Consider the following 25769-nt stretch of genomic DNA (forward strand, 5'->3'; position numbering starts at 1 on the left):
CCTAAAACCAGTAAAAGAATTGAACATTTTGAACACCTTTTCAGTGACAATACACATTTACAAAAGATCTTGTTGGCCATGGGCAGATATTGTGGTCTCTGAGCACAAAACTGCTACTCTGGTCTATATAATAAGCATTTAGCTATATAAATGGAACAGATGTATACAGATACATGTATATTCTAGTTGAAACAAGTATTTATTTGGCGTGACTTTTACTATTTGCTTTGCCTTTAGATCTTTTTCACTATTCAGATAAATCATATTAACATGGAGAGAAGTCTAATGCTGTAACAAGAAAACATTTATTTATTAGCAATTTATATGATAAAAATCAGGTAAGAGTATTTCTTTATTTCAACAAGTTGAATATAATATCACCAAACCATTATCAAAATATGGCCAAAGAAACTAAGCTAATATCTTAGTTATCCACATTCTTGTAGATAATACCTGTACCTGCCAGATTCACTTTCCCATCATTTTAATGTACTTTATATTTTAATTTTTTAAAAAAAATAGATATCCCGACTTCATCTTATTTCAAGTATTTCAATTAGACAAAAACGCTTTTATAGAATTCTATTTTAAAATTCTTCCTTTCTATGAAAAACACAAAGATCTTATAGTATATGCTCAAAATATATACAGAGTACTTGTTAAAAATCTGCTACATGGAACATAACTTGGGGGGGAATCATGTAACGGAGATGGGACTCTTGAGTTACGCAGACACTTTTGTTCTTCTAATGTAAGTTTTTTGAAGAATATCTGCAGTTATAGACGTGACTTAGCAGTTTCCAATAACACCAATATATTGATACTGGCCAGGCACCAAACAACTATTCATCATTATAATCAGGAAAGATATAACAATTAATATGTGCCAGTCCATATAGAAAATAACCTGTGCTGTTATTTTTCCAGGTAATCCTTTTCTTTCTAGAGAACTACTTGATTGCATTCCACAAAATAATTCTCCAGATATGTTTTAAAGTTAATCCCACATACAGAGTCCACAAATTACTATTATATGCATATTTCTGGCTAGGGATGTCATTTTTCAGAAAAATGAATGGCTTTTGCACCAGCTAAAACTGGTGTAAAGCACTTGTTAGTAGGCCGTTAAGTATCCAGAAATGATTTCAGGCCCCAAACAGTTAACTACAGTACTGTACAGCAATCAAGATTATTCTTGGTTACCCTGGGATCAGTCTAATGGAATCTCACTACTTTGCAAATTAAAATAATAATATAAGATGCAATCCAAACAACACTTTAAAAACACTGATTTATAATTATAACTGCCGGCACAAAAAAATTCTAACCTCATAGATGAACATTATTTCTTTCTAAAATATCAAAATACTACACAGTGTTTAAATAAAGCATCTTTCTGAAATGTAGCAAATTAACATAAAAGTCCTAGATATAAATAAGCTAAGAATAAAAAATGCCTTTATATTCCCCCACTTCTTCTACTAGGCATATTATTTACCTGAAATTAAGAATAACTGCAATTTAAATGACTAAAGTGAAAAATGCCTTTCCTATTTTGCATTTGAAAAGACTAATGTGGAATACTAACCCAGAGATGTAATATTCTGATTAAACCTGCTTAGCAAATAATAGTATCTATAAAGCATTTATGATTTTCTAAAAAAAAATAACTTACCATTCTAACTACTTCAGGGTAGGTCTGCTCAGTCAAACACCCTCTGCTTATTGTAATGTAATCCACAAGTTCATTAAGAGTTGAACGTTTGTATTCTTTCATTTTAAGATCTGATAGTGTGTCCATGAAGTCAAAAATTACACAGCACTGCTGAAGTTTCTTTAGAAACAATTCAGGTTGATCTGAAGACGGAACGTCTGCAGGATGAAAAAAAAAGGAATATTAAAACTATTGCATAAAACAAATAGTGATTTAGAAGACAGTAGCAGAATAACATATTTTTGGCAAAATAAGGACAATTTGTGATTTTTGATACTTAACTTTTGGGGCAGAGAAGTATTTATTTAGTCATCAATTTGTAATACTTGTATTATTTCAGAAATATAGCTATGGCGACTTAAATAGCCTAAGTCCTTCAAAAGAAATGTAAGTTCACACATTTTGCCAAGTGAGCTTTGGTATCTGGTACACTGGGGGTTTTTTTCAAACTTTTTAAAAACCAAAGAGCAATATACTTGGTGAATAGCAGCAATTCTCCATTCCAAACTTCTTGTGAATTATTAAATATGTACTGTACTTTAATAAAATTACTTGTTAACAAAACTGATTTGTTAGCTTAGTTTTAAGAAAGTTTTATTCATAGGAATGTCTGAAGATGCAATACACCTGCTACAAAATGAGAACACAGCAAGGGTTTATTTGAATATGTTGATGAAGATTCTCAGTCATCCAGGTAATTTTCTGGATATACAGTACTGGCATTCAATGGGTTTAGGCAGGCTATATTCTTCTCCTGACTCTCAAAGTTTTTGAAGTATCATTAACAATGAAACAAATTCTGGTGAAATTCCAAATTCCTTTCTCAGTTTCACCCAAATATATCTAACTGCCTTCAGCCCTGGAAATACAATAGATTTTTGCCTATAATTTGTTAGAGAGCAACCGTCCCAGTTGGGAGGAGGGTTCCAGTGGGGGAATTAGTCTAGACTCACTATGTCAACACAAGAGGGCAAGTCCTGACACTCCCTCCCCCCACCCATGCCTCTGAGCCTTATCTTGTCTTTCCCTGGAGAAAGCTGCCAGTCTGGGGGGGGGGGGGAGAATTCCTGTAAATTAGGCATAAAAGAATAAAGTAGCTAGATTGAACACAACAGTACAGGTGTGGATTTGGTTGTTCATGCCTGACAAATTTAGAAACAAAAGGTTGTAAGATTTCAAAAGGGTAAAAATAATTCATAATTGGAAAATATCATTTATATTCCAATGAAAAACAAAGGTCAATAAATACAGGTAGTCCTCAACTTACAAGCACAATTGGGACTGGAATTTTGGTCGCTAAGTGATGCAATCATTAATAGTCACCACTTCATTGGACCTGATATTATGACCATTTTTACCACAGTCATTGAGCAAATCACTAGTTAAGTGAATCATGTGGTCATTAAGAGAAGTGGGCTTCCTCAATTGACTTTGGTTTCCAGAAGCTGGCCAGAAAGCTCACAAATCACAATCACATGACCTGAAGATGCTGTAACCATCATAAATACATGCCAGTTGCCAAGCACTCAAACTGTAATCACGTGACCATGGAGGTGGTGCAATAGTCATAAACTTCAAGAACAAGTTGCAAGTCACTTTTTCTAGGCTGTTGTACTTCTGAGCCATCTTTAAATGAATGGCCGTAAGTTGAGGACTATCTATATGCCCAACATATAATTGAAAATCAAGAAAATTAAAAACTCAGGCAACTTCAGTTTTGAAAAAAACAAAATATATGTAGAATTACCATAAATATCCCTCTTTAAATATGTACCAATCAAGAGATTATATTCATGTTAACAGCTTTTTTTTTCTCATAGCCTCCTAGCTATCTTTTTTAAAGGTTTTTTTATTATTAAAACCTAATACAAACTACATAAGATAAAAGAATAAAAGAAAAATAGCAAAGAAAAAGAAAAGTATACTTTGTCTCGACATGTATAGACAATTTTAACAACTTTTACAATTGTTTAACAACAATTTTGTCACCTTCTCTTAAAATACAGCAGTTTCTTCATCCCACATCTCATCACTTATCTATAAGCAAATCTTTAAAACTCTCATTCAGTCCTGGTCAGCAAAAGTCCAGGAAAGGTTATCAGAAATAACAATATCTACTTTAACCTCGATCAAATAAGCCAACTTCACATTCCTCTCTTTTACTTTTCAAAACCTCAGTCTTTAATCCCTTCAAATAATGCCTTAGAACTTGATTTTTATTTTATTTTTTTGGTCTCTTCTCACCAGTTTTCAAAACTTCAACAGGTCTCCTTTGTAAATCCAACCAAGTCACTCTTCTTGTTTGTTATCTGTATGTCCCTTTTAATTATTAAGACATCAGTTAGTTTCATTTGTATATCCAGTATATCATCTTTTTCCAGATCATTCTTGTAGCCTGTCATTTTAAAATCCACATTAAAATCTATTTCAGCCTTGTCCAGTAGAACTCGTTCCTCATATTATTTACACACAGTCTATTTTGGCAAAGATTATAAAAATTAATTTCTGAGTCCACTGTTCACAAATATTCAATACCTCCAATATAAAACTATTTTGTTCCAATCTATGTTAACTAGTCAAATTTAAATCTTCCTCTTTAATTCCCTTCTGGCGCCCTCTAATAGATTTTAAAATGACAGCTTTCATTGTCAGTCACACAAAATTTGGTTGTAAATGCATGTATTGGTCAGAAAATGATCTGTTTAAAAAATAACATCATATTTGTGAACAGTCACTAAACGATTGGTTGTAATTGTTTATACTGAATACTGCTAGATTGCCTAACATGACAAATCAAATGTCTAAAGTAAGATAGCAAACATCACTGACAGATTCCATGTTACATACTGGTTTGGGGGGAAAGGAATAGTTCCAGTTGTAATAACTTAAGAAGAAAAGAAAAAGCAACTCTGGTTGCTGCAACTAAAATGCCAAGGCGCACTTGTAACAAAGCCTCCCTTATCCATTTGATCATGACATGTATTGCCCAGACAGAATGGGGAGGATGCCTTTTCTGAAATTTGCCTAGCCAAGCTTCAAGTGTGTCAACTGAGATTATAGGGCAGGGTTGGGGAATCTGACAATTTTTATCAGAATCTCTTACAAATTTCAGGTTTCCAGTTGTGAGATGCTGTTCATCAAGCTGGATATTAGGGATCAATTGGGATTGCTGTTCTACTAACTTCCCTGCTGCATAGCAATATCCCTGTCTAAGCTCATTGAGTTCATTTTTGGATTGGTGATAAGAGTTCCTAAGCCTTATGGTTCCGGAAGACTTTAATCTGCCTTTCCTAAGAATGGGGATTGAGGCAGCTCTGGAGTTCATGGCTCCCATGTAAGCCATAAGCCTATGCCAAGTCATTCACAGCTTGACTCAGGACAAAAGTTACACTCCAGATTTGGTCTTCCCATTGGACCAGCAGCAATGTGATTTGTCAGTATGGGCTGAAGTATCATTAGCATGATGATGACTCGGTTCTGTATCTCTACTCCAGGCCAACCAGGTGATGTTAACAAGATCCTTTCCCAGTATTACAAAACTGGGGAGGCAGGATGGAGAAGAACAGGCTTCAACTCAATCTTAGTGAGACCTAGTGGCTATAGGCTTGAGGGCCTCTGAACTATGACCTCAGAAGTGGTATATAATTTGGGAAATCCTCCTAGTTTCCCAGCTCCTGCTGGAGGAGGTGAGAGCTATGACCATTCCATTTTGGATAGTACCTGTTCCTGAATTAGAAGACCTGCCAATAGTCACTCACACTTTGGTATCCGATTTGGACTACTGCAACTTACTCTACATGGGGCTGCCCCAGAAAGCCATCCAGAAACTGCAACTGGTCCAGAAATCAGCAACTTGAATAATTAGAGACACATCACACTGCATCCATGTAACACTGTCCTGGGTCCCAACAGGCTTCAGAGTGAAGTTCAAGATATTATCATTCGCAAAGTCTTACAATACACAATTTGATTATGTTATTTGTGGGACGATCTCTCTCTGGTTATTTCTGCCTTTCACAAGATCAGCATGCTCCAGTGCCCTCCCTGAGCAAAAGTCAACTAATGGGAGTTAGGAATCATATTTTAATGTTGCAGCATTTGCCTTTTGCAATGATTTCCATCAATTCCCCACACACACCCACACACACAGATGCAAACAAAAAAAATTTGGGGATCCCAGACCACGATAGACTTTAGTAATACTTTTTTTAAAAAAAAAATTGGCTTTGAGACTGAATCATAGATGAGCCCATCTATGTTGTTCGCAGGTACCTATGCAAACAATTCAGGAAGAATGGGCACCCACAAGTATTTGTTACACAATGTCTGCACAATATGGCAGGGAGAGAAAGGAAGAAACAAGGTACAAGACCAACCACATGACCCACCCTGACATACATACATCAAAAACATTTCAGAAGCAGTAGAACGCAGCTTCCAAGATATGCAAGTGAGCATTGCACACCACCCAGAGGCTACTATACAAGAACTAATTATGCATTGTAAAGATTGCTTGGAGGTGGGAGATACTTCCAATGTAATCTACCGGATCCCCTGCATGGATTACCCCTGTGAGTATGTAGGTTAGATGGGGAGTTAGCTAATCACCTGTTGCAAGAACACACTCAAGCCTTCAGACAAGGAGATGTAAACTCATTGTAGCCTCACACTGCAACAAAGATATATATTCAGTTTTGCAGCTACTAAGATTGTTGGATAAGCAGATACAAAAACAGCCAGGGAAGTGATGGAAGCCTGGGAAACAGTCCCCCATCAGTCTACAGGAGTGCTTATTCACCACCAGCTTACCAAGTAGTTAGGGGGCAGGGGCTTGACAGAACAAGGAAACAACAGTGAACGAATTAATGACTTAATAGCTGGTCATCAACACCCCAATCCACAACTAAAAAGCCACACACAATCAGGCACCATATAAATAACACAGAGAATTTCTCTGCTACAGAGAAATTCCCCGAAGATAGGCTCCAGCATGAGTCTGAAAGGTTGGAAAACAAAACCTCTGGTTGCGGTGACTGACCAAGATTGTATTCTGCAAGTAAAGACAATTGGAAAGAATGATCTTAATACTAACCGTATCAACACTGACTGAAACCAATCCCAAAGCAGAACAGAAACTATTGCAGCTCTGTGCCTCAACTCCCAACTCCTGGAATCAGTCCAGGATACCATGATAGATGGTATCAAATACCACTGAGAGGTCAAAAGAACAACAAGGATGGACACACTACTGCTATACCACTATTGCTAGAGGTTATCTACACATGCAATCAATGTTATTTGGGTTCCACCTCTCAGCCTGAAGCCAATGGAAAGAGGGTTAAGATATACACACCCTGGAGTCACTTTAGTGAGTTGGGTAGCAGTATAAATCTTTTAAGTAACTCAAATAAATGTTGTCACTTCACCTTGGAAAGATTAGAGAAAAACTGCAGAATAAGGAAATAAATCTTTGCTGTCTAGCTCCTGGTTCTCTTGCTGTCATAGTTTAATTATTTATGCTTTTTAGCAAGCTCTGAAGCCAAATTGGGAAGGATGACTATTTTCTTTCAGTTTCTGAAAACATTTCTTCATAAGAACCACTAGAAGCCGCTCATTCCTTACTTACTGAAACTGTAACACTCTATACCTCTTGTCCTTGAATTAGTACCACTTCCTCCTTCTTCCTTTCCAAACACTATGTCTTTCATTTCAGTGCTTCACTTCTTGTGCATTCAAACATTTTCTGAAGCTTTTTAGTTTTCTTATGCATAGAATCACCAATTCTTTTTAGTGTAACAACTTTATTCAGATTTTGACGTCCTTCTACTTATAGATTATATCATGATAATCAACTCAAAATTAGTGACTACCGGCTCAATTTCAGATGGCAGCTCTTAAGTTAATATTGCTTGATACACATCTCCAATCTGTTATTCAATCATGTTATCAGCCAAAACAATTGCCTCTTTGGTTGGAGCCAAGCTCTTATATACAGGAATAATTGGATCAGCAGCTGGTAGGGATTGTTCTATTTCCATCCAAGACAATACTATCCCAGTGGGTGAAATAGAAGCAGGAAGAGTCTGTTTCATGTGTTTACAAGACATTCAATCTCCCCCAATTCAAAACTTAGTAGAAAATAGCTTAATTAATATGTCTGCTTACCAATTATTTTTAACAAGCAGTCCAGATACAGTTTTCAAGCAGCTCACAGGGGGAGAGAAGAACAAACTGCAGTTCAACATGACTCCAGTTTGGCCAGGAGTCAATTTTTTTTTGTTCTTCATCTTGTTTTTATCTAACAACTGAGATCCACGGAGCATGAGTAAGCTACACACTGACATCCTTAACCATCAGCAGCCAGAAATATATAACGAAATAAGAGAAGCTGAAATAAAGTAGAAAATTAAAACACAAATGAACCAAGAGAACCTGTCTAGTTGTGCCTCTAGATTACTACAAATACAGCCTTCTAAATAATCAAAGCTAAAATCTTGGGCACTTAGAAATTTTAATAACTTCTATCTACAATATAAACCAATATTCTGTTATCTATATTCCACTAACTTAAAAGTATACACAATGTACTTAACATATACAGTATTTAAGATCACTTACATATATTAAAGCATCTTAAAAGCAGAGGGCAAGAAATATCAATTGGACTAAAAAAAATATCTGAGGCAAAGGACTCAGAATAATGTTTCCCATCTTCAGATTAAGTATCAACTGCTCTTGAGCAGCCTAATTGTATGCACTGGAGCCTCAATTACCTAGCCCAAATTCATGTGTGTCATGGAGATAATTAATTGCTAAGACTTCCCAGAACCACTCCTAAATCATGGAAATTGAAATCCCCAAATACCAATAGGACAATCTCACATGAGTTCCTATAGCTGAGGAAGCAATTAGTCAGGCCACAAGATGGTAAATGAGCAAGTTCCCCAACCTGTCACTACAGTTTAAATTTCATACTCTATTACCTCAAGATTTGGTGTTTACCAACATCAGATGCTGTCAGTGGTAGTAACTCCTGAACTGAGGAATGAGTCTGTGGGGCAGAATCTTGGATCAGCATTAAATCACTGGTCTTCCTTGACTTATGGCGGGGTTCTCCACATCATTCACTAAGCTCCAACTGGTACAGAATGCAGCCGCGAGAGTGGTGTTGGGAGTCTCCCGATACTCCCACGTTACACCTCTGCTCCGTGAGCTGCATTGGTTGCCAGTTGTCTTCCGGGTGAGATTCAAGGTACTGGTAACGGTATTCAAAGCACTCCATGGCATGGGGCCGGAGTACCTCAGGGAACATCTGCTGCCGGCATCAAGCTCCCTGCGCCCTGTGCGTTCCCACAGAGAGGGCCTCCTCAGGGTGCCACCGATCAGAGAATGTCGATTGGTGGCCCCCAGGGGGAGATCCTTCTCTGTGGGCGCTCCGGAGCTGTGGAATCAGCTACCGGTAGAGCTCCGGACGGCGCCCGATCTTCGCTCCTTTCGCCGCGATCTCAAGACATTTTTGTTTGTACAAGCCGGCCTAGCCTGAGGGGGAGTGTTGGGGTTGTTTTATCTTTTGTTTTTTAATTTTTCTGGGGGTTTTTAGCGTTGTATTTATATTGTTTTTAACTAGGGCAATTATTTAATCTGTTTTTAATGTTTGTATCGGTTATTTTATTCTGCCCTGTGAACCGCCCTGAGTCCTCAGGGAGAAGGGCGGTATATAAATGTTATTAAATTAAATTAAATTAAAATTATCTCTATTCTATCACTACCAAATTTTACTTTCTTTTTTTAACCCCCTCATCTTTAAAAGTAAAGGTAAAGGTTCCCCCGCACATGCATGCTAGTCGTTTCCAACTCTAGGGGGCCGGTGCTCATCTGTTTCAAAGCCAAAGAGCCAGCGCTTGTCCGAGGACGTCTCCGCGGTCATGTGGCCGGCATGACTAGACGCCAAAGGCGCACGGAATTTTTACGTGCTTTCAAACTGCTAGGTTGGCAGAAGCTGGGACGAGTAACAGGCGCTCACTCTGCTACGTGGCACTCGGGATTCGACCCGCCAAACTGCCGACCATCTGATCGACAAGCTCAGCGTCCCAGCCCACTGAGCCACCGCGTCCCTCTTCTTTATGCTACCCCAAAACCTTCTGACATGTAGCTACTGCCAAATCACTTAAGAAACTACACTGATCCTGAGCCATCTCAATCACAACTCATACCATCAATCACATCCAGATATACTTTAGCAAACAAATAGCATGAAGACCACTCTGACTTACCCAACCAGCTTATAACCACATGTACTGCAACAGCTACCCCTCAATAAGAACTCCATCAACAGAGATGTCACCTTCCCAACCTCTTATTGTGGGGTGAACCCTCTCACCTCACCCCTTGTTTCTTATTCAAGGAAAATGTGAGTGCAAGTACTTGACCCAGTTCTAATTATAGCAAAAGGAAGATTGTCAAAGATGCCAGATCCTATATAGAGAGCAATCCCTCCACATTTATCACAATCCCCACCATGGTTTTTGAAAGCTGTGTCAGCATATTACCAGCAAATCCCCAACTAAGGAATAAGTAATGTACCTCCTTGCACCTAGTCTGATTCACCATCACTGGTGTAGTGCATCTGCTTTAATTACATCAGCAAGGGAACCAATGTCATGCTCCATCCTCACATCACCCTTATTGTCTATTACTTTAGAGAATCATACGTTAGCCTTGGCTTTTGTCTTCCATTTTCTGCCAGGTAATTCCTTTCCAGTTCCAAATTCAAAATGTCCACATGGCCATCATATTTCATTACTAGACCATCAAATCCATTCAACATTCTAAAACTTATCTAAATTCACATATAACTTCTCATTTTGCCTGGAAAAACACACGATTGTCTTTGAAGATGACTTGAAAACCTCAAGTAGTAAGAATGTTGCCCTAAGGATTATACCTGGTAACAGTTCAATACTTGGGAGTTATATTTACTGCCTATTCTAACTGCTGGTCTTTGAAGTTGCTTTGGACCTAAACATTTGGAAAGAATGACTGCACCCTAATAAAGTAATTATTTTCTTGGTTTTGTTTTAAAATAATTTACTATGAGAGAATTAGAAGAGAACCTTATCTTTGCTGGCATCCAATTTTAAGGAAATTTATTAACAATAAGCTCATGACATTTGATTTATTGTCTGTAACATTATAGGATTCTTGGTTATTTTTACTGCAATATACTGACAAGCCTGCTTCCTTGGAAACAAGAAATTTATTTATAATCACTACATAATTATGTTCCTGTCCCTAACCTCTCTTCTCGCCATTTCACCTTTTCCCTTCTCTCCCTGCTAAACAAGTGTATGTTTATAAAATATTTTCTCTCAGTTCTAAAAATCTGATGCATCTAATGAAATTATGTTTTTAATAATAATATTGGTTAATCTTTAAGGTAACATTTAAGACCTATTGCTTTTATATAAGAATATGAAAGCTTTTTTATAGAAATCTTGGATTTATCTCTTAAGCAGCACTATAGAATTTCAAGTAGCCCTACTAGGAATGGTAAGCATGTGTTCTATCCTAATGATAGTTTTGATATAATCTACCCACTCATATTTGCTTCCTATTAATGCTATCATCATTTTAATACCTAGTTTAAAATTATATACAGCTTGTGTATGTGTGTGTGTTTATGGTTTTATTGCATTATACTCATTTAATCTATTATTTTATATATTTAATTTATTATCTTATTCATTCTCCTGACATCCTAGGAAGAAGGTAGACAGCCAGTTTGGTCTAGTAGTTGTTAAGGCTAGAAACCAGGAGACTATGAGTTCTAGTCCCACCTTAAGCACGAAAGCTGGCAGAGTGACTCTGGGCCAGTCTCTCTCAATGGCAGGCTCAGTGACAAAATCCTAAGAAGGCATGATTTCTATTTTATTTTATTATTTTTTTTAAAACCACTTTTATTTTGAACATTAATAACAACAGCTTTGTCAAATACCAGAGAAGCTCCAACTCTCCTTATCCATTTTGCAAAAAGACAGATGTGTTTATCTGTTGATATTCACCCTATATAATTTTTAAAACAACTCATTGAAATCAATTGTAAAACAGTGTTTTATTTATTTTGTCACTATATATGATCGGTGGTTATATAAATGTGATAAATAATTTATTTTATTTTATTTGTATAGTTACCCATCTCACTAGTGTAACTCTGGGCGATTACAATTAACACAATAGAAATGATAACATATAAATGCAACAGCATGCAACTATCCTAAAACCACAAAAATTTAATACAATATAATCATAATCAAATGTAAATAATACATCCCTTAATATAGCTATTGCCAGGGCTCACCACTATTGCCAGACCCCCCCAGGCATAAGGCAAGGGAACTAACCCCTTTAGAGATAAAACAAGAGGATAATCTGTATGTAGATCATGTACAACTCCCAAATAATCTGCAGTCCCAGTTTCCTCAAGGTTATGATGCTGAAATTTACCAACTATGAAAAGGGTTGCCTTGAACAGTTTTTGTTCCATCCTACATTGAAAGCCAGCTGGGTGACTTTGAGCACCACTTTCTCAGCCCAACCCACCTCACAGGATTGTAGGAGGAAGGTGTGTTGGGTATGTTGAATTATTTGAGAAAGAAAGAAAGAAAAAAAGAAAGAAAGAAAGAAAGAAAAAAAGAAAGAAAGAAAGAAAGAAAGAAAGAAAGAAAGAAAGAAAGAAAGAAAGAAAGAAAGAAAGAAAGAGAAATATATTTATTCTATATAAATTAGAGAGATGTACAGAAAAGCACTTTAAAGCCAGGGCATACATATTATTTTGCTGCATTACTTTATGCTACTAAGATATTTGGGGTTCTTTAATATTTGGAGTTCTTTTTTCAGAAGAAATAAATACATTGTTGTTTTTATAAGATATGATAATTTCTTTGTTGAGCAAGCATTTTTAAAAGGCAGTTTCTATCAAAGGTGCAAAAAAAGGCATTTGAAATAATGTTTCTTTTTATTTCATCAGTTAGATTGATGACTTCCTTCTCCCCTGGATGTATAAATACACACCCTTGAAATAGCTATGTCTGGAATGTAGATTTTCCATCAAGCTACAACTTACTTCCTCCATAGCTAAACAGAATGCCAACAGCTCCTCAAGAAGTTCAAGCAGAGGTTTACTATCTTGAAGAAATAGTACTGGAATAACTAGATTTAGAATGAACTCAGTTACAAAATAGACCTTTTGTACCTAGACTTCTTTTCTGAAGCAACACAAACATGACAGCTTAGCAAAACACTAGGTCTATGTATTTTGTAGAAATTATAACTTTTTCAGCCCTTGACCTTAGTTCAAAGGTGGAAATCTGCTGGCCCGCAGGCCAGATGCGTCATGCCGAAACCACACCCACCCCATTGCCAGCAATGGAGAAAAAGTCGCAATACATTGTGACACACCACGTGACGTTGCGAGTTTGACACCCCTGCCTTAGATGATATTGAACTTGATTCTAAAATTTACATTATGCAAAAATTGTAACTTTTTTCTTCAAAGATATTAGTATACTGAGTTCTAAAGAATCGAGCAAAAATCATGCATAATTTTGGGACTGTGGATGCCGAACAACTGATCATTTATATTTATGCAATAATCCATCTAATTCTGTACTATATGCACTTTCTGGCAGTGACTCTTTAGGATTATTATTTATTAAATGTATTGGCCACCCATCTTACCACAGGGTAACTCTGGTCAGTTTACAATAATAAAAAGGATAAAATTATACAAAGCCTATACATAATACAAATCATATACTATTAAAAAAACACAAATTCTTAACCTTAACTAAAAGATGAAAAGGGGGTAGGAGTAGGATGAGCAGGGGCTTCCGGTTTGTCACACAGCTGCTATGGACGGCTGGGAGACTTGCTCTCTCTCTCCTGTCCAGTTTCGCATCACTGGGGGGCCCTGAAAAAGGCCAAAAAAGTCGCTCCAAAGAGGCGACCAGCAAGGAGGGGTGCTCGCAGGATCGCGGGAGAGCCACAACTCTCCCATTAGACCTGGCAACCTCTCCAAACCGGCGGATGAAAGGACCAGCCATTATGGCTCGTCCCTAGGCTGTGAACAGCCAAAGTCACATTTTCCACCAGGCAACTCTTAAAGCTGCGCGGAACAGACTGGGTGAGATGTACCTCTTTTACACCCTAATTACTTTCTGTACCTCCTTAAGCTGCTAAGCATTTCCCCCCCTGCAGTGAGGGAAGGGGAACTTTTGCCCTCCCTCCAGAAAGAGCGGCAACTAAATACCCAGGGGCGTTTTAAAAGTTGAAAAAGTAACTGAATCCCAATTGGAACTTTATTTCTCAAAGCATGTGGATTGAAAGATTTTTTATTTCCTATTTTTCATTGCCTACTTCTGTTGGAAATCTGGATTCTTTCTTATAAAAAAAGAAAACAAAAACTGAAAAGATTAAGACAACTTTGGGACTGAAAGGAAAACTTTAAAAGGGGGCCTGGCTGACTGCCCAGGAAAATAGATAAGATACATAACCTTGAGAACTTTGAGACAACAGCTGTGAACGGCTTTGTGTTCCCTACCTAGAAAAAAAACCCTCTCTTTTGGATTTTCTAAGTGTAAAGCCTTTAGCTTAAAATACCAATATTTCCATAATGGACCAGGAACAAAATTTATTTATGGATGAAGATCAACAAACTCTCGCTATGTTGAAAACACTAATCCAAATTCTTACCACAACCAATGAAATACTAAGAGGCTATGTGAAGGAACAAGAAGACAGCCCAGATATGAAAGCCCAAACTTTCACCACAACTAAAGAATCATCTATACAAAATACAATAGAAAAAATGAAATATCCAAGTACAATGACAAAAGAATCCACTATTAAACAAATATTGATATTTGAAAATCCATAAAAGACATTGACAACTTGGAAAAAGGTAAAGGTTTCTTATACAACTCAGAAGGAACTAGAAGATCTAGAAAAAGAACAGTTGGATGAGAAGACAAACAATTCAGAACAACTACGTTGATATGGAAGAATAAAGAGACGACTCTCTAGACCTACAAGTCCTCTCAAAAAAATGACGATCGGATGGTTTTGCCAATATCAATTAATATACATGATATTACAAGGAGATTGGTTCGATGACCCAAAAACAAGGACATGGAAGATGATTTGGCAAAGGAAAAAAGCCAGAATAAGACTCAAGAAGAATGGAGTTTCAACCATCTTACTGAAATCTGAAACAGAACGTACTTAAATAGATAAGATGTGTATGTTGAACACAAGACATTGTTATGAACTGAGATAAAGAAATTATCATTGAAATTTAGCAGTATAAATATTAATAGCTAATTTGAATATTGATTTGTACATAAAGGTCATGTAAAGGTGAATAACGTAGACAAGCTAAAAACCTATTGTTGAAAGTAATAAATAGGTCTATATGGAATGTTAAAAATGAAAATTATCAGTTTAAGCAAGAGATTACAGATACAAACAGGAAGAGATGAAATATTAAATATTGAAATAAAAAGAAATTTTGATTACTACTTAAAAAAACTGAAAATTAGCAAAAAGGAAGGATATCATAGTGTATCCTTAAATTTGTTGACATAGAGGGTGACAAGTTAAGTAAACGGGATGCGTATTTTTAATATTAGATTCTGTGAGGAATGGTGATAGATGAACTGGGAGCATACTAAAAATCTTGGGAAAGATAAATATCAAACGTTAAATCTAAATTTTAGTGGAAATTAAAATTGAAAAATCTATTAGGTCATTGATTGTCTAAAAGATTGTATGTTAAAACAATTAGAATATGTGTAAACTAAAAACTATAGATATATATAAGAAAGTTATTTTCTGTCTGATTGATAGGATAAAACTTGTCTTTAAATCTACAAATAGACAGTATATATGAAGGGAAAAAGAGAGGAAATGTTTATGGTAGCAATTTGAAATCTGTACTAATGATATCTGTATGTAATTGAATTACTACTACCCAGCCACCACATTGCTTTTCAAATGTGAATGTAATATTAGAAAATCAATAAAATTTGTAAAAAAAAAAAAAAAAAAGGAGTAGGATGAGCATGAAGTGGAAGATGGGATCTATTATTAATTTATCAGCCACCAGGTCTGTAAGCTCTTGTGGAAGGTCAGGAGGGTTGGAGCAGACCTCACTCCAGAGGACAAGATGTTCCAAAGGGCAGGAGCAACGGCACAGAAAGCTCTCCTCCTGGATTCTGGCAGCCAGAGTACCCTGGCCAATGAGGCCCGCAGCATGCCTTCTCCACCAGCACAGGTGAGGTGGGTTAATCTCATAGGGATGAGATGGGCGCTCAAGTAACTAAATGAAGAGCTTTAAAGGTGATTACCAACACCCTGAATTGCACCCATAAGCAAACTGGCTGCCAGTGAAGCTTGCAGAGCAGTGATGTTAAATGGCCACTCTTGGAGCCCCAAAAACTACCCCACCACCATACTCTGCACCAGCTGTAGCCTCCAAATGCTCTTCAAGGGTGGCCCCATGAACAGCATGTTACAATAATCCAAAGGCGAGATGAGTAGGTTGTGAATGTCTGAGCACAGACTCTTGATCAGGAAAGGCTACAACTGGCACACCACCCAATGTTGTGCAAGGTCTCTCCTAGTTGCAACTGCCAGCTGCTCTTCAAGCAGGAATTACGAGTCCAAGAGAACCCCCAAGTTGTACAGCCACCCCATCCAGAACTAAAGATATCAAAGTCCCGAATCTTGAGGCCCCAGGCACTCAAAGCCATTTGGTCTTGCCAGGTTTCAGTCGAAGCCTGTTGTCCCCCATCCAGGCCCTCACAGCTTCCAGGCAGTGTGAAAGGGCAGCAACAGCATCACTTGGGTCACCAGGATTACACACAGAAGCAAAACAAATGCTTTTTTTTCAATTACAACTCTATATCTATAGTAAGTATACTAAAAAAAAGTTCCTTGCAAAAACTGAGTTAAGTGTCTAGTCAGTGTTAGAATATGTTGTTGAAAAAATGGTTTGTTTAACAGAGTATTATTAATACACAGTGGAAGTTGTACTGGGACTTTTAGGCAAACAGTAATGCACTAACACGAGTTTTATAACTTATTTTTACTCAGACAACAAAAAGAAACACAGTAAGAAATAGTCCAAGTATCAATCCAGTATCATGCACATAAAAGTCAGTCCATAAAAAACATAGTATCAAAATACAAAAGCTGCTTACCAATATCAAAAACAATATACACTGTAGCAAGCAGTTGATTCTTGAGAGAATAAATATCAAGTTAGCAAACAAGAGAACAAGAGGTATCCAAACACTAACATCAAACATATATACAAGAGCAACTACGTGTAACATCTAACTCTCTTTTATGTGGAATAATTACAGCCACACCCTTAGGCCGTTTTAACTCCTTAAAGGTGCTTTTACTCCATTATATAATATTGTCACCCAAATCAAGTTTAATCTCTAACAATCTCCCCTTTTGGGTGGCATATTATACATATATTTTTACAATCTCAAATTACACATATCACAAACAGATTTATGCTTTATAGCACCCTGAGCTTTAGTAAACTGGTCAGCAATATTATCTTCAGTTGCACAATATTCCAGTTTAATCAAATTATCTTTAACACATTGTCTGACATTTAGATACCGTAGATCCGTATGTTTTGATCTAGTTTTCACTGCAGCATTAGTTGCTAATTTTATAGCTGCTTGATTGTCTTCATACACTTTTATTGGTTCATTACAATTTAAACCCATATCAAACAATAATTGTTTCCATACCAATAGCTCAGTACATAATAAAGATAAACAAGAAAATTCGGATTCAGTTGTTGATAAGCTTATATGCTTCTGTCTGTTAGACCTCCATCCTACTAAAGCGTTTCCCAATAATACAACCAATCCTGAAGTGGATTTCCTGGTTACAGTATCAGATGCAAAACTAGCATCTGCAAATGCTTTTAGTTCCAATTCCTTTGTTGGCTCTAGATATAGAGAATAATGTATGGTGTGCTTCAAATATCTTAAAACTCTTTTCGCACCTTGCCAACATCTGGTTGTAGGATTCTCACAATATCTAGCTAAATGATTAACTGTAAATGCTATGTCAGGTCTTGACCAGTTACATAAATACATCAAGCTGCCTATTAATGATTGATATATCTTTTTATCAAAGACATTGCTGTTATCTGCTGAACTCTCAAAACCTTGAACCATAGGTGTTTTTACTGGTTTACAGTTTTCCATATTATAACGTTTCAGCAAACCATTAATTTTCTTAGCTTGAGACAGTTTAAATCCTTTACTAGTCCTGACAATATCCAGCCCTAGATAATGACTAATAGCTCCTAGATCTTTTACTCTAAATTTTCTTTTTAACCCTGAAATTATTCTTTCAGTTTCTGTTTCATCTTTTGCTATAATAGCAATATCATCAGTGAATAATAATAACAATGATAATTCACTATTTTGCTGTTTTATAAATAAACAAGGATCTGCAATACTAGCTTTAAATCCCAAACTATTTAACTCTTTTACTAAACATCTATTCCACTCATAACCTGACTGTTTTAAACCATACAAACTCTTATTCAGTTTCCAAGAGTACCCTACCTTACTTTCTATTCCTGATGGAACTTTCATATATATATCATGGTTTAATGTTGCATGCAAATAAGCAGTTTCAATATCTACATGTTTTATACTATAATTCTTATTTGCTGCCCAAACTAAAGCAGCCCTAAGAGTGGAAGCTCTTAACGTTGGGGAAAATACTACATCATAATCACTATTATTCTGTGCAAATCCTTGAGCAACTAATCTTGCTTTATGTATTACCTCTCCTGTAACACTTTCTTTCAGTTTAAAAACCCATTTACATCCAATTAACTTTTCTGTTTTAGGTATTTTAACCACTTGATAAACATTAAGATCTTGCAAAGACTTTATTTCTTTATCCATAGCTACTTTCCAATTCTTTCTTTCATTGTCAGGATACATTTTTATTTCTTCAACATTAGAAGGTTCAATGTCTATTTGACAAATTAAACCTGCCTCGAAACGATCAGGCTGTCGTCTTTCCCTGTTAGACCTTCTGAGAATTATTGGACTTATAGGTACATTTACATTATTATCTTCTTCCTCTCCTGTCTCCACTATCAGTGGTTCTTGTTTGATCTCTCTAGCAGGTTCCTCCTCTTCTTTATCACTTTCATTTGAGGAGTTAGTTAAATCTTGTTGAGGAATATATACAATATCTTCTACCCTTTCCCAGCCTGACTGTTCTTGAAAAACAGCGCTAGAACTACAATAAATGTTTTTAGTACCTTTCTCCCAGAACCGATAAGACTTATGGTTTAACTCATAGCCAACAAAAAATAATTGTTTAGCTCTATGTTCTCCTTTATTTCTTATTGAACTTGGAATATGTACCCAAGCAGGTGTTCCAAATGTATGAATATAACTAAGATTTGGTTTTCTCTTATACCATAAGGTATAAGGAATTTTACCTGTAGCTGAACTAACCACATTGTTTAAAATATGATTAGCACATTTTGCTGCTTCTCCCCATAAGCTATCAGGTAAACCAGAATCTTCAATCATAGATCTAATCATAGCTTGCAATGTTTGGCCCCTCCGTTCAACAAATGCATTATGCTGAGGTCTATAAGGAGCTGTACGTCTATGCTCTCTTCCCTCTGAAACTAACAGCTCATTGAACTGTTTATTAACAAACTCAGTTCCATTGTCTGTTATTATGGTTTTTACATTTAACTGAGTTTTCCTTTGTACAAACTTGAGCCAATTAGATATTGTTTGTATAGTTTCAGTTTTTGACGTAAGGAGATAACAGAACCCATATCTGCTATAATGGTCTAGAATATTTAATATGTAGCAAGCACCCCCTAAACTGGGTTTCATAGGACCTATCAAATCCATAAATACCAGTTCTAATGGAGTTGTGGTTTTAAATCCATCTAACCTATTAGCTGGTGCTGCCCTGCTCTTTTCTCTACCACATACGTTACACTGCAGATATTTCTTACAAGCCTTTAACTTAAACCCATTAGACAAAGCTACAGTTCTTTTTAGTGTATTAAAATTCACATGACCCAATCTTCTATGTAATAAATGAATACATTCATCATGTGGTTTTTGATTTGTACAAGTAGTAGCCATTATAATAGGATCATTGCTAATTACAAACAAACCGTCTTTCATATTAGCTATTAAGTTCACTTCATTCTTTTGAATAAGACATTCCTCCCCTTGGAAAGTAACTTTAAAACCTGCTTCCAATAATGCCTTAACTGATAATAGATTATAATCACATCTAGGAACATATAGCATTTCCAAATTTTGTTTTAAAAATGAACAGTAAACCTTACCCTCTCCAGAGGCCTTGACTCTCCAGCCATTAGCCATAGAAATATATTTTTTACTAGACCTTATATTCTCAAAATCCCTTTTTATTTTTGAAATACAGTGTGTAGCTCCACTATCTACCACCCACCAATTGTGGTTATTAGTAGTTCTATTAGCTACAGCTACATTAATCAGCTTTTTATTCTTTCTATGGCTTTCCTTTCTCTGACAATTACTATTCTGACAAAACTTAGCAATATGTCCCTTTAACCCACAATTAAAGCATTTCCTTAAAATATAAGCAGATTCAGTCTTCTTTATTTCTTGTTGCAATGGCTCTCTCAACTGTTTTCTCTCCATACGACATCTTGATTCTTCCAACAACCTTCCAGTTATTGAAGAAACAGTTAGGTCTTCTTTGGACAAAACCTCCAAGGACGATACAAAGGCATCGTAGCTCTCATCCAATGATGATAAAATGATGTAAACCTGGTGAAGCTCTGAGAAAATAAGTTCTTTTTCTTGCAGTTCCAACAAAGTTGCTTTTATAAAGTTAAGGTGAGCTAACATATCGCCATTCTTTTCCAGTCTAGCTCTAAATAGCTTTCTGGTAAGATTTATATGAGCACCAACACTGTCCCGAACAAAAATCTTTTTTAACTTAGCCCAACATTTAGCAGCAGATTCTTCTCCACGCACATGGACTAGCTGTTGGTCTCCTAATGTTAGCCCAATGATAGATAAAGCCTTATCATTGTCTTTATTGAAGTCTACAATCTTCTTGTTATCTTCTTCATTAGTTGGATCCCAGGCAGTTACATCAGGAGGATTATGGACTATTTTCCAAAGACCTTGATTTTGTAATAGCAAACTACATTGTGTAGACCAAGATACGTAGTTTGACCCATTAAGCCGGGTAATGCAGAATGGATTGAATAGTCCTTGTGCCATTGTCTGAATTTGAAAACTCAGTTAGGAAATATAAATACAATACTGTGCCTGTCCTCAGCACCACACTGGATCTGGGCCCATAACCATTGTTAGAATATGTTGTTGAAAAAATGGTTTGTTTAACAGAGTATTATTAATACACAGTGGAAGTTGTACTGGGACTTTTAGGCAAACAGTAATGCACTAACACGAGTTTTATAACTTATTTTTACTCAGACAACAAAAAGAAACACAGTAAGAAATAGTCCAAGTATCAATCCAGTATCATGCACATAAAAGTCAGTCCATAAAAAACATAGTATCAAAATACAAAAGCTGCTTACCAATATCAAAAACAATATACACTGTAGCAAGCAGTTGATTCTTGAGAGAATAAATATCAAGTTAGCAAACAAGAGAACAAGAGGTATCCAAACACTAACATCAAACATATATACAAGAGCAACTACGTGTAACATCTAACTCTCTTTTATGTGGAATAATTACAGCCACACCCTTAGGCCGTTTTAACTCCTTAAAGGTGCTTTTACTCCATTATATAATATTGTCACCCAAATCAAGTTTAATCTCTAACAGTCAGTATCAACTCTTTAAAGTCACAAAGATGATGATTTGTCTTCAACTTGGCCTTTTAGGTTACCTTGGTGGTTTGTTCACCTTGCTGCTGGTTAAAAATATAAAATACTAGTTTACATATTTTGTTTAACAGACGTTTTATCTTTTTAAGATTATTTGAAAGAAAATACTGTGTATATGCAAAAGCATGAAGATGCTTTTTACTACAGAAAAGGTTGTAGAAATTGGTTTTTCATACACTTTCTGTGCAGCTCAAAAACCTTTTTCCATGTTGTTTTAAAAGAGTCTCTTACCTCTATTGAAATTTCTCAGAGAAAGGAAGAGTAAGGAAAGTTAGAATCACTTCTCCCCTTCTCCAGTAGGATATTTCCCATTAGCAAAGAATATGTGGACAGCTCATAACTCTAATACAGATTATTAAATCCTTATGAATATAAGTATGCTTTAAATCACCTAAAACAGTGCAAATTATCACTACTGTGTTTTTAGGAATTGCCCACATTCTCATGTTCTCTTCCTCACATCTGAAATATGAGATGCTCTTATAATAACTGATCTGAACACAGTCCTGAAAAAGTGGGGAGAATAAAAGCAGAAACAAACTAGACATTCATACAGGTAGGACTAGATAAAGATTTTTCTTCCTAGCATTTTTCCACAAGTGCAAGGTCTGCCTTTTTCCCTCTGGATCAACCAAGTTGATCCACTGCTTACAACAGGAATTGACCAACCAACTTATCACCTGAGACTGACTTTGTGTGCTGAGAAAGAGTAACTGGTGCAAAATCATCCTGCCTCATTGATAAGAGCCAGCTGTGTAACTTTGGGCCACTCACTGTCTCTCAACCCATGATGTCAGAGAAGCTGGCCAGTCAATTCTTGCTGCAACCAATGGACCAACATTCAGTTGATCCTTCCCCCCACAGCACTTGCTGTGAAAATGCTAAGGGAAAAGAAATCTCTATGCCAGTCCTTGTATGAACGTTTACTTTCTTTCTGTTTTTATTCTCCCTTTTAAAACAAATGCCATTTTTATATTATTTTAATGTATTTTCATATTATTGTATTTTAACTGTTCAAATTTAAACAGCTTTGAGCTTTCTAATTACCGTACTTGACTAAAGAAAGGATAAAGCTCCCTTTGTCTCCTGTTCACTAAATGGACAGGACTATATTGCTGTAGTACAACCACCAGCTGAAGGGGAAGGAGCCTCTCTAGAGGGACTAAAGAGACATTCCAATTTAGAGTCTGTTCAGGAGAGGAAACAGTTGAAGTCAAACCCTCAGATCTATATCTATATAAGGAAAGGCAGACAGCTTGGCCAGATTCTTATAATATAGAGATCAACAATAAAATATCTACTTGTGCCTATCCACTAGTGGTTCTAGTTGCTTCCCAACATAAGGTAAGTTCAATAATGCCTTCTTGAAATTTTTTCAACTTTCCAGTCTCATGCAACAGGATTTCCTAGTGGCCTGACACACCTTAGCTTCTTTGAGATAACAAAGGCAGGCAAGATGCTGTCATTTGCAATAATACAATAAAGTAACAAAAACCCAATATGAATGAAAATTGTATATGACTTAACAAATCAACGCAAGTACTGTAGCACATTTCCACCAGACATTCCTACTGTCCCTTACACCTCCGAAAGAGCCCTTCTGGAAAAATTAAGGACTGAACAGAACAAGCTCTGTACATAATAAAATACAGCCAGAAAAGAGTGCAGGTATCCTTGACTTACAATAGTCACATAATGACTGTTTAAAGGTATACCAGACTCAAAACAAGTTACTCATAACCTGTCCTCAAAGTTGCAACTGCCACACCACCCCTGTAATCATGTAGTTACATTTTGGGTATTTGGCAACTGGGCCAATTACAATCAGTTGCAGTCCCAGTTAATTGCATTTTGGGACATTTTTGCCACTTTCTGGCAAGAAGTGTCAAAAAACTCTGATCTGATAAACTGGATTAGGACTTAACGAGCACATGATAAGAAAACACCTATCCGACCTTGACAAATATAAATCACCAGGACCCGACAGATTACATCCCAGAGTTCTGAAGGAGCTGGCAGATGTTATCTCAGAACCATTGCACCATAACTTTCAAAAATCCTGGAGCACCAGGGAAGTACCTGAGGATTGGAAAAGGGCTGATGTGGTTCCCATCTTCAAGAAAGGGGAAAAAACGGACCCAGGAAACTACAGACCAATCAGTTTAACATCCATACCTGGGAAGATCCTAGAAAAGATAATCAAAAAACAGATTTGCGAACAACTAGAAGCAAACAAAGTTATAACTGGTAGTCAGCATGGGTTTGTTAAAAACAGATCATGCCAAACCAATCTTATTTGATTCTTTGATAAAGTGACCAAATTAGTAGACCAGTGAAACGCTGTGGACATAGTATACTTAGATTTCAGAAAAGCATTCAACAAAGTAGACCACAATCTACTGCTTGGTAAGCTAGAAAAAGGTAGAATAGACATCACCACCACCAAATGGATTTTTAGCTGGCTGACAAACAGTATTCAACGAGTAGTCCTCAATGGTACTACATCCACACTGAGAGAAGTAAGCAGTGGGATACCACAAGGCTCCATCTTAGGTCCAGTACTCTTCAATATCTTCATCAATGACTTAGATGAGGGAATAGATGGGGAACTCATCAAATTTGCAGATGACACTAAACTATCCAACATCCCAGAAGACAAGCTCAGGATTCAAAAAATCTTGACAAACTGGAACAATGGGCCCTATCCAACAAAATGAGTTTTAATGTGGAGAAAAGCAAACTTTTACATTTAGACAGGAAAAATCAGATATAAGTACAGATTAGGTGAGACCTGGCTCAAAAACAGTAACTGTGAGAGGGATCTTGGAGTCCTAGTGGACGATCACTTGACTATGAGCCAGCAATGTGCAGCAGCAGCCAAAAAAGCTAATACAATCCTGTGTTGCATAAACAGAGGCATAGAATCAAGATCACACAAAGTTTTAGTACTGCTTTATAAAAACCCTAGTGAGACCACACCTGGAATACTGAAACCAATTTTGATTACCATACTACAAAAAAGATGTTGAGACCTTGGAAAAAGTTCAGAGAAGAGCAACTAAGATGATCAAAGGCCTGGAGACTAAAACATATGAAGTAGGGCTGCAGGACTGGGGTTTGGCTAGTCTAAAGAAAATAAGAAATAGGGGTGACATGATAGCAGTATTACAGTATTTGAGAGGCTGCCACAAAGAAGAGGGGGTCACATTGTTCACCAGAGCACCAGAGGGAAGGACGGGGAAAAATGGTTGTAAAATGATCAAAGAGAGAAACAACCTGGAATTAAGGAGAAAGTTCCTAACAGTGAGGACAATTAACCAGTGGAACAGCTTGCCTTCAGAAATCATAGGCACTCCATTATCACTGGAGGTTTTTAAGAAGACACTAGACAGTCACTTGTCTGAAATGGTATAGGTTCTCCTGCTTGAGCAGGGGGGCTGGACTAGAAGACTTCCAAGGTCCCTTCCAGTTCAGTTCAGTTCAGTTCTGTTCTATTCTGATTTGTTTAATGACCATGGTGTCTCACTTAACAACCAGCAAAGACATTTGTAAAATTGAGTTTTAGCATATGGTGACTCAATTTACTACCACAATGAGTAACAACCAAAATTCCAGGTTCAATTGTGGCTGTAAATTGAGGATTATCCGTATCAGCAACTCTCACTTGCATAAATGACAATTCTTTTGTTCAGTAACATAGTTCTTTGAATCCAAATCAAAAGTAGTAGATTCATACTGTTCCACAAAAAAATACTGTATTCATAAAAATATCCCATTTTGGATATGTTCCTACAGGTTTTCTAGTGCTTCGCACTAAATGAATACTTCCCTTTTCCAACCAGTACTGTATAAAAGATGCATACATTCTTTTGCAGATATATTCCCATTCTTAAGTAGTGACAAATAACTTGCCACACTTCATTTAACCAACCATTAATCTGACGTGGCTTGTTTCTTTAATCATATGCATCATAATTTTCTTCTCATCTACAAAATAGCATTTACAATAGGGGACAAAATTGTGGAAACCTTTTGGGAAAAGTGTACATTTGAGTT

At 36.6% G+C, this 25769-nt stretch overlaps 1 protein-coding gene across 3 annotated transcripts in view; it reads right to left on the reverse strand.

The window, feature by feature from the left end:
* PPP2R5E (protein phosphatase 2 regulatory subunit B'epsilon) overlaps window positions 1–25769 on the reverse strand; it is a 71452-nt gene that overhangs the window by 23934 nt on the left and 21749 nt on the right. For 2 of the 3 annotated variants that reach the window (XM_083356789.1, XM_083356788.1), the window contains exon 3: window positions 1676–1872. In XM_083356789.1, coding sequence (XP_083212915.1) covers window positions 1676–1872 — 197 coding nt within the window. Of the gene's footprint in view, window positions 1–1675; window positions 1873–3958; window positions 4034–25769 lie in introns of all 3 variants that reach the window. The other variant, XM_083356790.1, reaches the window with a different exon arrangement.

Source organism: Vipera ursinii, assembly GCF_947247035.1.
Source record: "Vipera ursinii genome assembly, chromosome: 1".
NCBI lineage: Eukaryota > Metazoa > Chordata > Lepidosauria > Squamata > Viperidae > Vipera > Vipera ursinii.